Source organism: Prosopis cineraria, unplaced genomic scaffold (genome assembly GCF_029017545.1).
Source record: "Prosopis cineraria cultivar Desert tree isolate PC_DT_omini unplaced genomic scaffold, ASM2901754v1 PC10, whole genome shotgun sequence".
Taxonomy (NCBI): Eukaryota; Viridiplantae; Streptophyta; class Magnoliopsida; order Fabales; family Fabaceae; genus Prosopis; species Prosopis cineraria.
In genome coordinates, this window is record NW_026555341.1 from 8,745,723 (window position 1) to 8,759,459 (window position 13,737).

Genomic DNA, 13,737 nt, shown 5'->3' on the forward strand with positions numbered 1-13,737 from the left:
ATTATTATTTAATAACTGGAGATTCGATTCGAGTGAAGCATGCGAAGCTAGGGGAAGCATCGATGCCACTTTATTTCTTCTCCGTAGAACAATCAATTATTCCCCAAATGGGGTTTTGACTTGGATTCTCCTGTTCTGGATTCTCAATTTTTTCTTATTATTGTAGCTTTCTTTGTTTTCAATATTCCTCAGTCAAGCAAGGCGCACAAATCAGATGCTATAATGCATTGAAATATGAGCATGAGAAATACATCCGCACATATAATTATGCATGGATTTAACAAATTAACACTTAAAAATGAATAATATAGAATATTTTGAGCTTTGAAAAAAAAATATAGTATAAGTAATATAAAAAATATTATCTTAGAAGCATGCTGGAAGGTAATATAGGTATATCATTATCCTCTTTTGATTCAACTCCTTCAACTCCACCAAGAAGCAGTAATTTCATCATGTGAGGCAACGCTTTAGTTGATTTAATTTTACCATGGCCAAAATAGGAACTAGAAACAACTAGGCCAATCTACTATTTCTGATATTAGTTTCATTGCATTCTACTACTGCAATTCTGGGTTTCAAGACATGACTAGAGGCTTTGGGTCAACTTTGGAAATTGTGTCCTTATTATAAGTATTTTCCTTTCCTTGACTTGAGGATTGAGAACTTTACAGTAAGTTTATGAAAAATGTTTACATATTTTCTGATGATTATAACTCTATCTTAGAGATCAAGCAGTTGAATACATGGATTTTATGTTTTAAACGAGAAGCTTTAAATAGAAAATCATGCTTCTCTGGAAATGATATGACAAGTGAATTGTAGTTTTCCCGTATAGTTCGATGTGGGAACCAAAACACATCCAATGTCGTTTGAAAATATCATGATTCTCCAAATCATAAAGTGTTTGGATGTACTCAGGTTGTGCCAAATATCAATCTGACATTTCATTAGAAGTCATCACATCAATTAGGATGATCATTCTGTTTATCTGAAACAATTTTATTGGGACATTGTTCTTTTCCTGCTCAATGGACTCAGTACCAATGAGCTACAGCATTACAACTCACAAGAAGATGATATTTTGTTTTGTTCTCCTCACCTAGATTTCTTCCTTCTAAGAACTTCAAGCACAGATTGTGCAGTGCAATAAGCAATAGCCTGAACAGTGACCATTGGATTCACGCCCAAAGCTGTTGGGAACACACTTGAATCTGCCACATAAAGTCCCTCCACCTCCCATGTTTCTCCCATCTGGTCCACCGCGGATTCCTTGGGATTCGCGCCCATCCGGCAGCTCCCCATCTGATGTGCTGAGCATAATGGGGTTGAAAGATCTCTCATTGGTCTTGAACTCTCTTCCTTCACAAACTTCTCCAACTCGTGATAGTTCACCTTCTTCACATTCAAGCTCCTTCCTTATCGTTATGTGTCCCAATTTCCTCGGCCCCAGCTGCTGCAAGAATCCTCAGCACCTTCTCAATCCCTTTCTGCAGATTCTTCTCATCAATGTCTTTCATCTTGTAACTGATGTTGCTCTCAGACCTCACAGTCCCTGATCCTTGATCTCTGGCCAACGCGAATACATGCGCTGTTCGCGAAAACCTGCGCATTCTTTCCTTTATGTTGGTCCCAGAAACCCAAGGCATTAGAAGAGAGAACACACCAGGATGCAATGCTGGTGTTTGTATCACAGCACCATATCCAGATTTCTCAAAATCTGCAACTACAGTTGACATTGCTGTCATGATCCCTCCTTCATAGCTCTTCTTATGTTGTTCAGGCCACACCTCATCAGAATCACAAGAGGGTGTGTCTGGGAAGTATCCCCAAGCCATTGTTACTGGATGAAGATGCAAGTGTCTTCCTATGTTCTTGTTTTTCAAGCCGCTTTTTTTGAGCAATTCTGGAGTACAGATAGCTCCACACGCCACAACAGTAACCTTGGATTCAACCATACAGATATCCTTAACTCCTCTGTATTCATACTCAAACAGTACTCCTTGTGCTATTCTTCGATCTTTGCCTTTTTGTTTCTTGTGGACCACTTTAATCGCCGTGCAGCTCGGAAGAATAGCTCCATTACCAGATTTAACTAAATCCACCAGCCATGTTTCTGATGTGCCTTTCTTTTTCCCATCCTTACAGCCCATACCACACCAGCCACAGTAATGATCAGGTGGAGAATTCCGAGGGATGGTGCTCACCGGGTAACCCATTTCTTGACAACCTCGTCTTAGAACAGCATTGTTGAAACCTTCTTCTGTGATTTCAGATTGAACTCCCATCTTCTCTGATACAACATCCAAGGCTTCTCTGTATAATTTACTTTCGAAAAGTTCTAGCCTGTGTTGTCGGCTCCATTCCTTGCAAACATGTCTCGGAGTTTTGATACAAGCCGACCAGTTAATTGCAGATCCTCCGCCAACAGTTGATCCCGCTAGTATGAACATGCCCATATCATCGGTAGCAATCAAGCCATGAGAAAGATACATTTGATCCATGCTCGGTCCTTCAAGAAGATTGAGATTGTTTCTTGCGGCATAGCTTCCTTTCTCCAAGACCAGAACTTTATAGCCAGCTTTTGCTAGAACCCCGGCGATTACACCGCCTCCCGAGCCGGAACCGACGACCACTGCATCGCATTGGATGACTAAGGAAGGAGATGATGAGGTTGGGGCTTTGTTTTTCCGGCGAAAGACGGAGACGGGGAATCCTCGACGTCGCAGAGCATCAATGGTGATGTCTCGTGGGCAGTTCATGTGGACAAGACCCTTGTATAGTGGTCCCACAACCTTTTCAGCATCGTCTTCCTCGCCATGATCTCCTCGTTTCGGGTCTTGGCCTTCGGGTTCCGATGATGTTCCGTGCAGGAAATGGTTCTTCAACTGGGCTTTGAATTCCGGGTCGGGTCCAGTGTATCCTATTGCTTTCCATGCAAGGTTTTCTCCTGCTTCATCTAGCTGGTGAAAATTGAATGGTCCTTACATGAGTTCAAGGCTCCAATTTTCCAATAAACCAGGGAAAAAAAAAAAAAAGCGCGCGCGCGCGCGCACACACTTATAAATTGATAATAGAAAGTTAGTGCCACCAATATGACTTATCTACAAATCAAGTCCAAGATAATCTAAAATGTCGTGCAAGATTGACAGTATTTGGTTTTTCCTGAACTGTTTTAATGGCATGGTTATTGGGCCAGGTAATACAAAGCCCATGACACAGCATAGATCAAAGTTTGGGTTTGTAATTCCACTGTGCATAAACCGAACTCAACCCAAACGACCTATATTTTAAAAAAATAATAAAATGACGTCATTAAACTATAAAAAACAATCCTGCTATTCTTTTTTTTCAGCATTCCTGTATTGAAATGTTTGATCCAGTGATACCGTTGGTCAGTTTAGCTACAAATGGGCTTGCGTGGGTCTGGCTTATATTGGGCTGAAACTTAATCCACTCGGCCTGATTCGTGTGAATTCCCACATGACAGTCTATCTCCTACCCAACCCCACCCAGAGAAGTCAACAAAAAGCAAAGGCCCACTGTCACTGAACGATAATCTTTTCGGGGGGCTCTTTTTTTTTTTTTTTTTAAGTTGACAAGAGTTTGGTGAGATATGAGCATGGGTGGCTTTCACTGAATAACTGTTGGGAATTTAAATATTTCTTGTAAAGGAAATACAATAAGATATTGTGTTTGTATGTAGCACACTGTAGGAGGAAATTGTAGGCTTTTTAAAAGTTTAATCATTTTTAATTTTATTCTTATTAAATATATATGCTTTAATAATATATTTTTCATCAAGGTAAAAAAATTTTTAAAAAAAATAAAATATTTTATAAATAGAACAAAAAAATTATTCATCCACTTTATAAATAGAACAGTAGGAGGATGTATGTATAAGTAAAAGTCATTATTGTTACTCTTTCACACCCTAGATATAATGCTCAATTGTTAAAATTAAAGAGGCTGAGAAACTTAGTTGTGTCTAAATATATTTTTCAAAAAAAAAACTCCTAATTAAGTATTTTATGAAGTAAAAAGTTATTTATTAGGTATGATAAAAAAAATTAAACAGGGATGCATGTGAAAATATCTTATAAAACATCATAAAATTTCGAGTAAGCTATTATTAAAAAAAAAAAAGAGGGCAAATGCTTTTTTTAAAAAAAAAAAAAAGACTCTATCTTAGTATCTAGTGACGGAAGGATATTTTTTTCTTTTTTTCTGGTCGAAAAGTTACCAAATTGAGTAGGGACCACTATCTCTGGGCTGCGTGCACACTGGATGGCTGTATCGTATTGTACCTCCCCTCGAGGTGACACAACATTATTAAATAAACACACGGGCTCACGAACGGTAACGTGAAGTCCGTGATTTGAGTCAAACATAATAGGTTAACTCAAACTCATTTAAAAAAATTAAAGTTAAGTTTAGTCATCTGAGTTTTTTTTAGTAGAATATGATATTTTAAATTTAATTTGAATAATTTTAACCTGACACGAGCCAACCTTTGAAACTTCTTCCTTTATATGTACATAGAGTTAATAATTTTGACAAGTCTAATGGACTAGTCTGAACCTAATCAAAAAAGTTAGAATTGAACTCAACTGTATGAATATTTTTTAAATAAGTATGATACTTTAAGTTCGATTCGAATAAACTTAATTTACCTGAACTACCAACTCTGCTCAAAAGGATCACAAATTGCCCCCACGTTTTTTCAATTTAAGTGGTCAGTCAATTTAAAAGAAAAAATTATATGGCAATCTGATTCCACTACATTTAAGTATTGTTAGACTCAGTTGAACATAATTTTCCTAATAATATTTCTCATATTCACTCAGCTCAAATTCAAAATTTCATGTTTAGGTGACCAAAATGGATAAAAGCTCTTTTACCAGGACCTGCACTGCTTACTAGTTGTGAATATAAAAATTTATGTGCAACATGAGATACTTAAAAAATAAATATATTTTGGCTCAGTTGGTCCTTGGTGTGCTGGCATTTATATTTATGCAGTGACGATGATGATTTCTGTGTGCTTTTGGGATACTTTAAAAATAAATTTATTTTGGGCCTGTTGGTCCTTGGTCTGGCTGGCATTGATATTTATGAGATACTTTAAAAAAAATATATTTTGGACCAGTTGACTCCGTTTTTAAATATAAAATAAATTACTTTATGCTTTTGGGATTTTTGAAAATATAACGTTATATTATAGAATCAAATTAAATAAAAAATCTAATATTTATTATGTTTTATATTAGAATTAATTTATTATATTTATTCAAATATATTATCATATATTAATAATAAATTATTGTATATCAATATAAATCGATTAAATTTCAAAATTTCTAAAAATTTGGTTCAAATTTTTTGTGTACAAGATATTTTTTTTTTTGCCAGTAGGCCAATATATCTTATGTTTTTTATTATAAGCAATATTATAAATTTCAAGAAGCATTAACTATACTTTTCCAAATTATTTCTCATAAATGGATAATATAATTAAATTAGATGAAAAAGTAAATATTAATTAAAAGAGCATTTTACTCCAAACATTTGAAATTCAAACATAATTATTATGATCATTAATCAACTTTTTTTTTAAATTGTCTGCGTTTGCTGAAATTCTCTCATATTCAAAAACGGAGAGAGTAATCCAGCCTCCACATCCAAGCATGAACAGTCACGCAAAATTCAACATAATTCGTTAATTCTAGCATTTACAATTTTGAATATATATATATATATATATATAAAACTCATTCCATCCCAAATTACTCGATAATTTAAAATAAAATCATATATATCAATAAAATACAATAATGACACTATACAAATTTATTGCCTCCATTTTTATTTATAAAAAAAAACTATCATTTTTAGCTTAATTTTTTATATAAGTAAAATAATATTTTTTAATAAGTATTTATTGCAAAATTGCTAAATAATCATTTATAATTTTATCATTCATAATCATAAAAATCAATACAATTAACAAAAGGTATGTTAGTCAAATTCTTTTATTTTTCAACATAATTAATATAGTTAACTGATTTTTTTAAACTGTGTGATACAATTTTTTCTCTTACGGATAGAAATAGAGGGAGTATTTTTTTTAAAACAAAACTATAAAATTTAAAAAATGCTCCTACATATTTGATCATTATTTCCCCTGGTCATTTTTATAAATCATAGGGAAAAGATTTTTTTTATCATATTTATAAATCACTTCAATAAAACTTCCTAATTTTCTATTAAATGTTAGAAAAAAATATATTATTAATGTGTGTGTATATATATATATATTTAATAAATGTAAAGTTGATAGCTTATTAAAATTTCACACAAAATTAATAAATTTTAAAATTTTTCTTGATTTTAATAAAACATGTTGGAAGACCTATAAGGAGGATGAAAAGAGTACATTATAATATCATTTTAATTCTTTCTCTATTTGAAAAGAAATATTATAAAAGTATCATTAATAATTTTTTAATTATCTTATATTTTAAGATAAAAAACTTCTTTAACGTTGGCTTATAATTTGATATGGATTATGTCCTTGCTTATATGCCATTGTGACTTTTTGATACTTGATCTCATAACACTATTTCACGTGCCATTTAGTGCATGTCATATCAACTATCGTGATCATTGGCCAGCTTTAATTTAGACATTTCATGTATTAACTGCGTGCAATAACTCGGAATCCAATTAAATAAGTATTTTTTTTAAAAAGATATAAATGAATAAGTACATTAATCATACCCTACCGTAATTAATGCGACAGATACCAATTTTATATAAAAAATTAAAGGAGTAATTATCAAATTAAAAAATGATAATAAAATTTTTTTAAATTATATATATGACATTTTAATCCCTTAAAATGACATAATTTTTTTAAAATTTTTATAAATTTTTTTGTTATTGAGGAATTAATATAAATGATCAAATTAGTCTTAATTTAAATATCAATTTTAAAAAAAACTTGTAATTTTTAGAACAAAATTTGTGAATTATAATTGATATTTACAACACTTGATGAATATCAAGATTTTAAATATGAATTTGTGAATATTGCTGTTGAATTATTGCAATTTTAAGAAAAAAAATTGTGAATCTTAAAACAAAAATTGTGAATAATAATTAATATTTAAATTAAGAGTAACTTGATCATTTATATTAATTTTTTAATGATAAAAAAATTTTAAAGACTTAAAAAAAATTATGACCTTTTAAGAAATAATTCAAAGAAATTTTATTATCAGTTTCTCTATCAAATTTATCCTTTATAAATTTATTTTTTATCAATCTATCCCCATGCATTTCATGAAAATAATTAAATAGTCCTTGATATTTTTTTAAAAAGATGACATCATTAAAATCTGTTCAGATGATAATTTTTTCATGTCTTATCGACCCAAATGAGGTATTTTTCATTTCATATTCCTCTTCTTGAGTTGTTCTCCATGTACCATGTCAGAATGATGAAGGATACACAGCATTTTGTTTTTTGTGTTTTAAATTTTCTTTATTCCTATCCATGCTAGCACAGTGCTTTTTGTTTCCATTAATATATATGGCTATCATCTCATGATTTTGTTTTCCATGTGATCAGAGTTTAATGGCATTATTATTTCCTCTTCAAACGTCAAGGGCATATTGCTAAGTTATTTTCACGAATTATAAGGGATTAAATAAGAACAATTAAATTTAAGGAGCCAAATCAATAACTTAGATAAATTTAAGAGAATAAGAATTGATTTATCTCAGAATTGAACTATACTCCCTCCAAATCATAATATAAATTATTTTCTATAAGTTTTGTTTAGTTCAAGATGTAGGATAATAGATAGGTGTGAGTATATATTTTTTCAATTATATTTTATTTTTATTGATTAATTAATGAGAGTGTTTTAAATAAGTTAAATATTATATTTATTATATTTAAAAGTATGATTAAAAACATAAATTTTTTAAAAAATTAAGATTTTAAATTTTTTTAAAAAAATATAAATTAAATAATAATAATAATAATTTATATTGTGACTCAAAATTGATTAAAAGTTTTTCTCACTTGCGTCCCTGGTAGGGCAGGGGTGCCATAAAAGAAGGCATCTCACACCTCGGAATTTGGTGGACTCTGCCCCGCCCACTTCTAACCTCACTCACCGAACTATTTCTCACCAACTTTTAATAAATAAAAAAAGTCTTTTTATTAATCCACCCTCATGTCTAAAGCACTTAATTTTCACAGCTTAAATTACATACCCCCTCCAATTTTATTTGAAAAAAAAAATTTGTATTACATAATTTTAAAAAAAATCAATTAACTATATTAATTATATTATATTTAAAAATAAAAAAAAAATTACAATACTCTTTATTAATTATTTTTTATTAAATTATGAGGGGTGATTTAAAAACTTTACAATAAATACTTATTGAAAAATGTAATTTTATTTATTTAAAAAAAGTTAAAAGAAATAGTTTTTCTATAAATAAAACATGGAGGGAGTATTTAATAGCGGTAAGAAAATATATACCCATCCTGTTAAGTTGTTTGCCAGGAATTATAAAATTAAAATATTTTACCTAATAAATATAATAGACTAGTATGTAAAAATTGTAAAGGGAAAGGATAGACGAATTCGCTGGCATGCACGGACGTGGCAATTTTTTTTTTAACACAGTGCCGACATATTTTATTCAGTATTTAGTATTTAGTTTTCTATTCTCTGCTTATTATTATAACAAACGAGGGGTATGTATTATATTGGTGAATGAAAATGACAAAACGTTCATCATCGCTTTCGCATTAGTAACAGCAATTATATTGAATTCTCCCTTGTGTATCGTTTCCTTTGTTAAATATCACACGAGATCTCATCTCATATCCATTTTTAATCATCCAATTTAAATTTACTATTAATTTCCCAGATCTAATGACGAGGGCCCAATATATATATATATATATATGTATATGTAGGCATACACGTACATCACTCACAGCACACAGATTTTTAAATATGATATTTCAGAAAAAGTACTGTTATAAAAATAATTAAATGGGACGTACCTGAGTGAAGAAAGTTAGGAGAGTGAGGACCTTGAGGGTACGGGCGAGCATGCGGAGGTGACGGAAGTAACTGGAGAACCAGGAGTCGAGGATACGGTGTCGTTTATGAAGAGGGAGGCGAGGCGCGGCGTGGAAGAAAGGGAAGCGGAGAGAGACGCTGGGTAGGCCACACAGTATCAATGTGCCGACCCAAGTTGACATGAGCCCAAGCACCAACTTCAACAACTCCGTGTTTGGGTGCTTCAGTTTCTCACTCATTATTCCCCCGACCTGCACATTCACAACACTTCCACTTATTCACCCCCTTCATCTCGATCTCTATCTATTTACAAGTCATAATTAAAATCTAAACTCCTCATTCATCTATACGTTCAAGAATTTAATAATTAAATTCAAGTGATCAAATTATGATCAAACCTGTTCGTGAACAAAACATTTTATTAAACTGGCGGTCAAATTTCTCATTATCTAATGATTTACCGAAGATTGACTTGATTTTTAATGCTATGCCAATTTTCATATTATTTATCTTCGCTTTTTTCCCCAAATATTATGTGCCTGTTATTTCTTATCATGACCCTATCCCACGTGGAATTTTCCTAATTCTTCTAAATTCTAATCATATATCAACTCTCACTTGACTTTTCAACAACTTGAGAAATTGAAAGAAAAAAAAAATCAGCCGTTTTTTCCCCTCTCAAAGATGTTATTGAGACGTGACTGTAAAATACTGAAACTCGATCTCTTTTGTCTTCCTAAATACAAAAAAGTGACAAACTACAATCAAACATGGGTGCTAGGTAACGAATATATATATTATAATTAGAAAAAAAAATATAAGATCCAAGAAAGCATGAACATATACCATATATATATAAACAGTAAATATTATAACAAATTAAAGTGATGAGCTAAAACGAGTAAAAAAGTGAAGATTAAAAGGGCAGAGTGTATAATGTAAAGGCGGTGTACGTACACGGAGGTGAGTTCCAGCCATGGAAGCGGAGGTACGGAAGAAGGTGGCGAGGGGGTCGTGGGAGGGATCGAGGGGGAAGACGACATCGTTTATGGAAGGTAAGATGGCGTCACAGAAAGCAGTTAGGGTTTTCATCTGCCCGGAGGAGAGAGAGTTGGTAGGAAGGGTTCGAAGGTGAGGATGACTCTCCCTCTCTCCAGAAAGAAGAAGTCTGTGAGTGTCAATATTTCCGAGCCGTATCACAGTTTGGTCCTTACAAGTCACTGATCCCAACCTGAAGCTTCCCTTCCTGAAGCTTGTATTCTTGCTTCCTCCTCCTATCATCATGATCTCCTCCTCACCCTCCTCCTTCATCATCATGATCTTCTTCTTTTTCTCTCTGTCTATATCACACAGTGCAGAACCAGAGAAACCCTCTGGGTTTATATAACGTGTCACCCCTGTGAGAGAGAGAGAGAGAGAGATTTTTCCTTGGGGTTTGGGAAGAGACAAGAGGGCTTATTAATCTGAAGCTTAAGTTCAAGCCAAGGCTGATCAAGAGAAATAGGCATCACATAAATACTATCAAATCAAAGTTAAAACTTCTAGCTTTCAAGCAAGGGTCAAGAATTATTAAATGATCATTATATTATATGGGTGCTATTACTGTGTGTGTGAGAGAGACTGGAGGGTGCTGGCAAAGTATTTTTAGTACATTGTCGAGATTAACACGAGAGAGGAAAAATTGTGTACTGTGCATGTTTTATATGAATCCATCGTGATTGGGGTACGTTTTAATAACAAATAAATGATTGGATTTAAAATTTTATCAAGTGCGCGCGGCTGAATCATATATAGTTTAAAGCCTGCTAACTAGTGACGTAGTGTACGTGTAATGTATCGTATTCATTGCTACTTGCAGATACGATTTTTTGTGTCCGGAAATTTGTGGAGTAAATATCTATGGTTGGTGAGATATCATATATCTTTTTATAACCAACTCATATCTTCGAGGTAAATAAATACATACAGTTTGTTTTTCTTTTTTTTGACCAGACACAGGTTGTTTCTCAGTCGTTATGGTTTCTTATATATTTCAATTTTTCTTTTTTAGAATAAACAATTACTCCATGTGATCCTATATTCCTATATTCCTATATTGACTCCCTTTCCCTCCCCATTCAAGACACTTTTAATTAAATTATATTGGCTCCTTCTAATGAATTAATTAATTTTTTAAAAATTGCACACTCTTTTATTTATTTACTCTTATTTAATAACATCTTCCAATTAGAAAACATTATTAATTACATCATTAGAAAAATTTATCAATTACATCCTCTAAGAATTTATTTTTATTAATAAATATCCATTATTAAAAGTATATGATTAAATAATTAAAATATTAAAATATATTTTAAATATAAATCATTGAAATTAAATTAATAATGTTAGTTTTTGCTTTTTGAATTTTATTTTTCTTTGAATTTTTTACCGCTTTTATGAATTGAGTTCTACACAATACATACCTAACTTACTCAACTTGGCAAAATATTGATGAGTTTACTAGTGATCATAACCAAGTTTGCATCTACATTTATAAATAATTTGACACAATATTTATAAGCTAGAAATGTAAAAAATAATAAACTCAAAGACTTAATTTGTGAGTTTAACTAAGTTTACATCTAATTCAAGTTTATGGATGAGTTGAACGATTTTATAACTAAAAAAGTAGTAATGATAAACTCAAAAAATTAGCTCGAGAATTTGACAACAATGGATATATCTATTTAAAACATATGTTTTTTTCTCACATATTTAATCGGAATAATTGAAAAAAAATTGTAATGAAAATTTAAGAACATGACTTCTAAATATGATAAAAAAAATTTTATTTCTATCTTATACATAGGACTGGAAGAAACAAGTGCTATTTCAACTTCATGTGCTTTTTAGATAAACAATTATCTCGTGTAGATAAACTACTTTACGTCACACTATTTTCTGACTTAAATAATAGAAATATTACGGTACTCCAATTAATTATCTTCAACAGATGTAAAATGCACTCCATGACCCATGCATTATAGTAGGGTTTGAAATGCACAAATTAAGTACACCAAATGATGAATCCCTAGCAAGTGTATTTGTATGACTAGTAACTCAATAAAATGATGACCCTCCCTTTAATGTAATTATTGTATTGAAACGTCAAAAATGTTAGAATGAACAGATGATAGTGATGTCTTAAAAGCACATTTTAAAAACATAGTTGGTAGTTTTCTCCTTTGAAGCCGGCCTGAATCGTCTAGTAGTTCAAGAAATACATAGCCTTGGTATAAAAATTATATATAAATGTTATAAAAAAAAGCTAGAAAATGAATAAAAGTACTCTATTAAAATTGCATTCACAGCCACCTAAGAATAATTTAGAAATTTAGGTGATAAATACAGAGTAGAGTTTAAATGGTGATAAGAGAGTTGAAATCCCATAAATAAAAAAAGATGATCACTACCTCATTTCAAAATAATTGTTGCTTTAGAATATTAATTAATTTATATAATTTTATTTACTCCCATCAGTTAAAAATATAAGACATTTTTTCTCAGAGGCTTTTGCACATATAGCCCGTATTATAAAACCAAGTAAAAGAAATAGCCTATCCTTTTTTAAATTTCAAAAATAGCCTTTTTAATTTTTAGATTGTAATTAATTTACAAAACTACCCTTTTTAATATCTGCCTTTTCAAATATCAGAAGATTCAAAATGCAAGAAATCTTCGGAATGAGAGATACAAATGCGAGAGAGAAGATGAAACTCAATGCGAGAGAGACGAACATAAGATAGCAAAGTAATGTGAGTGAGCCACAGTCACGATGGTGAGAGACATGTGTGAGGTTAGATACATTGATGGTAATTAACAGAATAGAGCACGCTGATGGGGAAATGAAGCTACAAATTTATAATTTATAATTTTACTAGTTTAGGTATTTGATTCTCTGTGATAAGCTAAGAGTTTAAAATTTTTTGTGGATTATGTTTGATCTATTTTGGGCAAATAATTATGTATTTTTTGTATTACTGATCTGTGATACTACATCATTGATATACGACTGTATATCAATTATAAATAAGTTTATGTTTGATCGTCTGATTATGTTGATCTACGATAGTATATTAATGATATACTATTATATATCACTGATATATAAGCTATATTAGCAAAAACTTATCAATTTATTTATTATTAAAATACAGTTGTATGTCAACGATGTAGTATCGCAGATCAGTAATGGAGTTTTCTCTCTAATGCCTAATGTCTTCTGTGTAATATTTAGGAAAAACAGAGAGGAAGAGAGAGGAAAAGCTTTGCGATAAAGATGGTGATCTAGGCAAATTAGATCAAAAATTCTGATAAAAGAAAGCACTGTACAAGAAATGAATATGGTAATCCAAAAAAATCAGATCAAAAAATCTGATAAAAAAATATTCAAAGATGATAAATCAGAGAGCAAGCATGCACAATACGATTTTTGATAATAAAAATAAAAGATTCAATCATTTAAAAATTAGTTAAATAAGATATATTTTGTTTTAATAATAAATTTATTCTAAGGATAAAAAATAAAAAAAACTCATCTAATTGCTATGAATGGGCCATATTCTAAAATATTCAAAAACCT

The 13,737-nt window shown here is 31.1% G+C and overlaps 1 protein-coding gene across 1 annotated transcript; it reads right to left on the reverse strand.

Moving 5' to 3' along the window:
• Positions 1-922: 922 nt before the first annotated feature.
• Positions 923-10,597, reverse strand: LOC129322809 (long-chain-alcohol oxidase FAO4A-like). Its single transcript, XM_054969214.1, is given in 4 exon segments — positions 923-1,421; positions 1,424-2,963; positions 9,095-9,364; positions 10,071-10,597. Coding segments are annotated over 4 exon segments (2,493 nt in total). The 5' UTR covers positions 10,431-10,597; the 3' UTR covers positions 923-1,098.
• Positions 10,598-13,737: the final 3,140 nt, after the last annotated feature.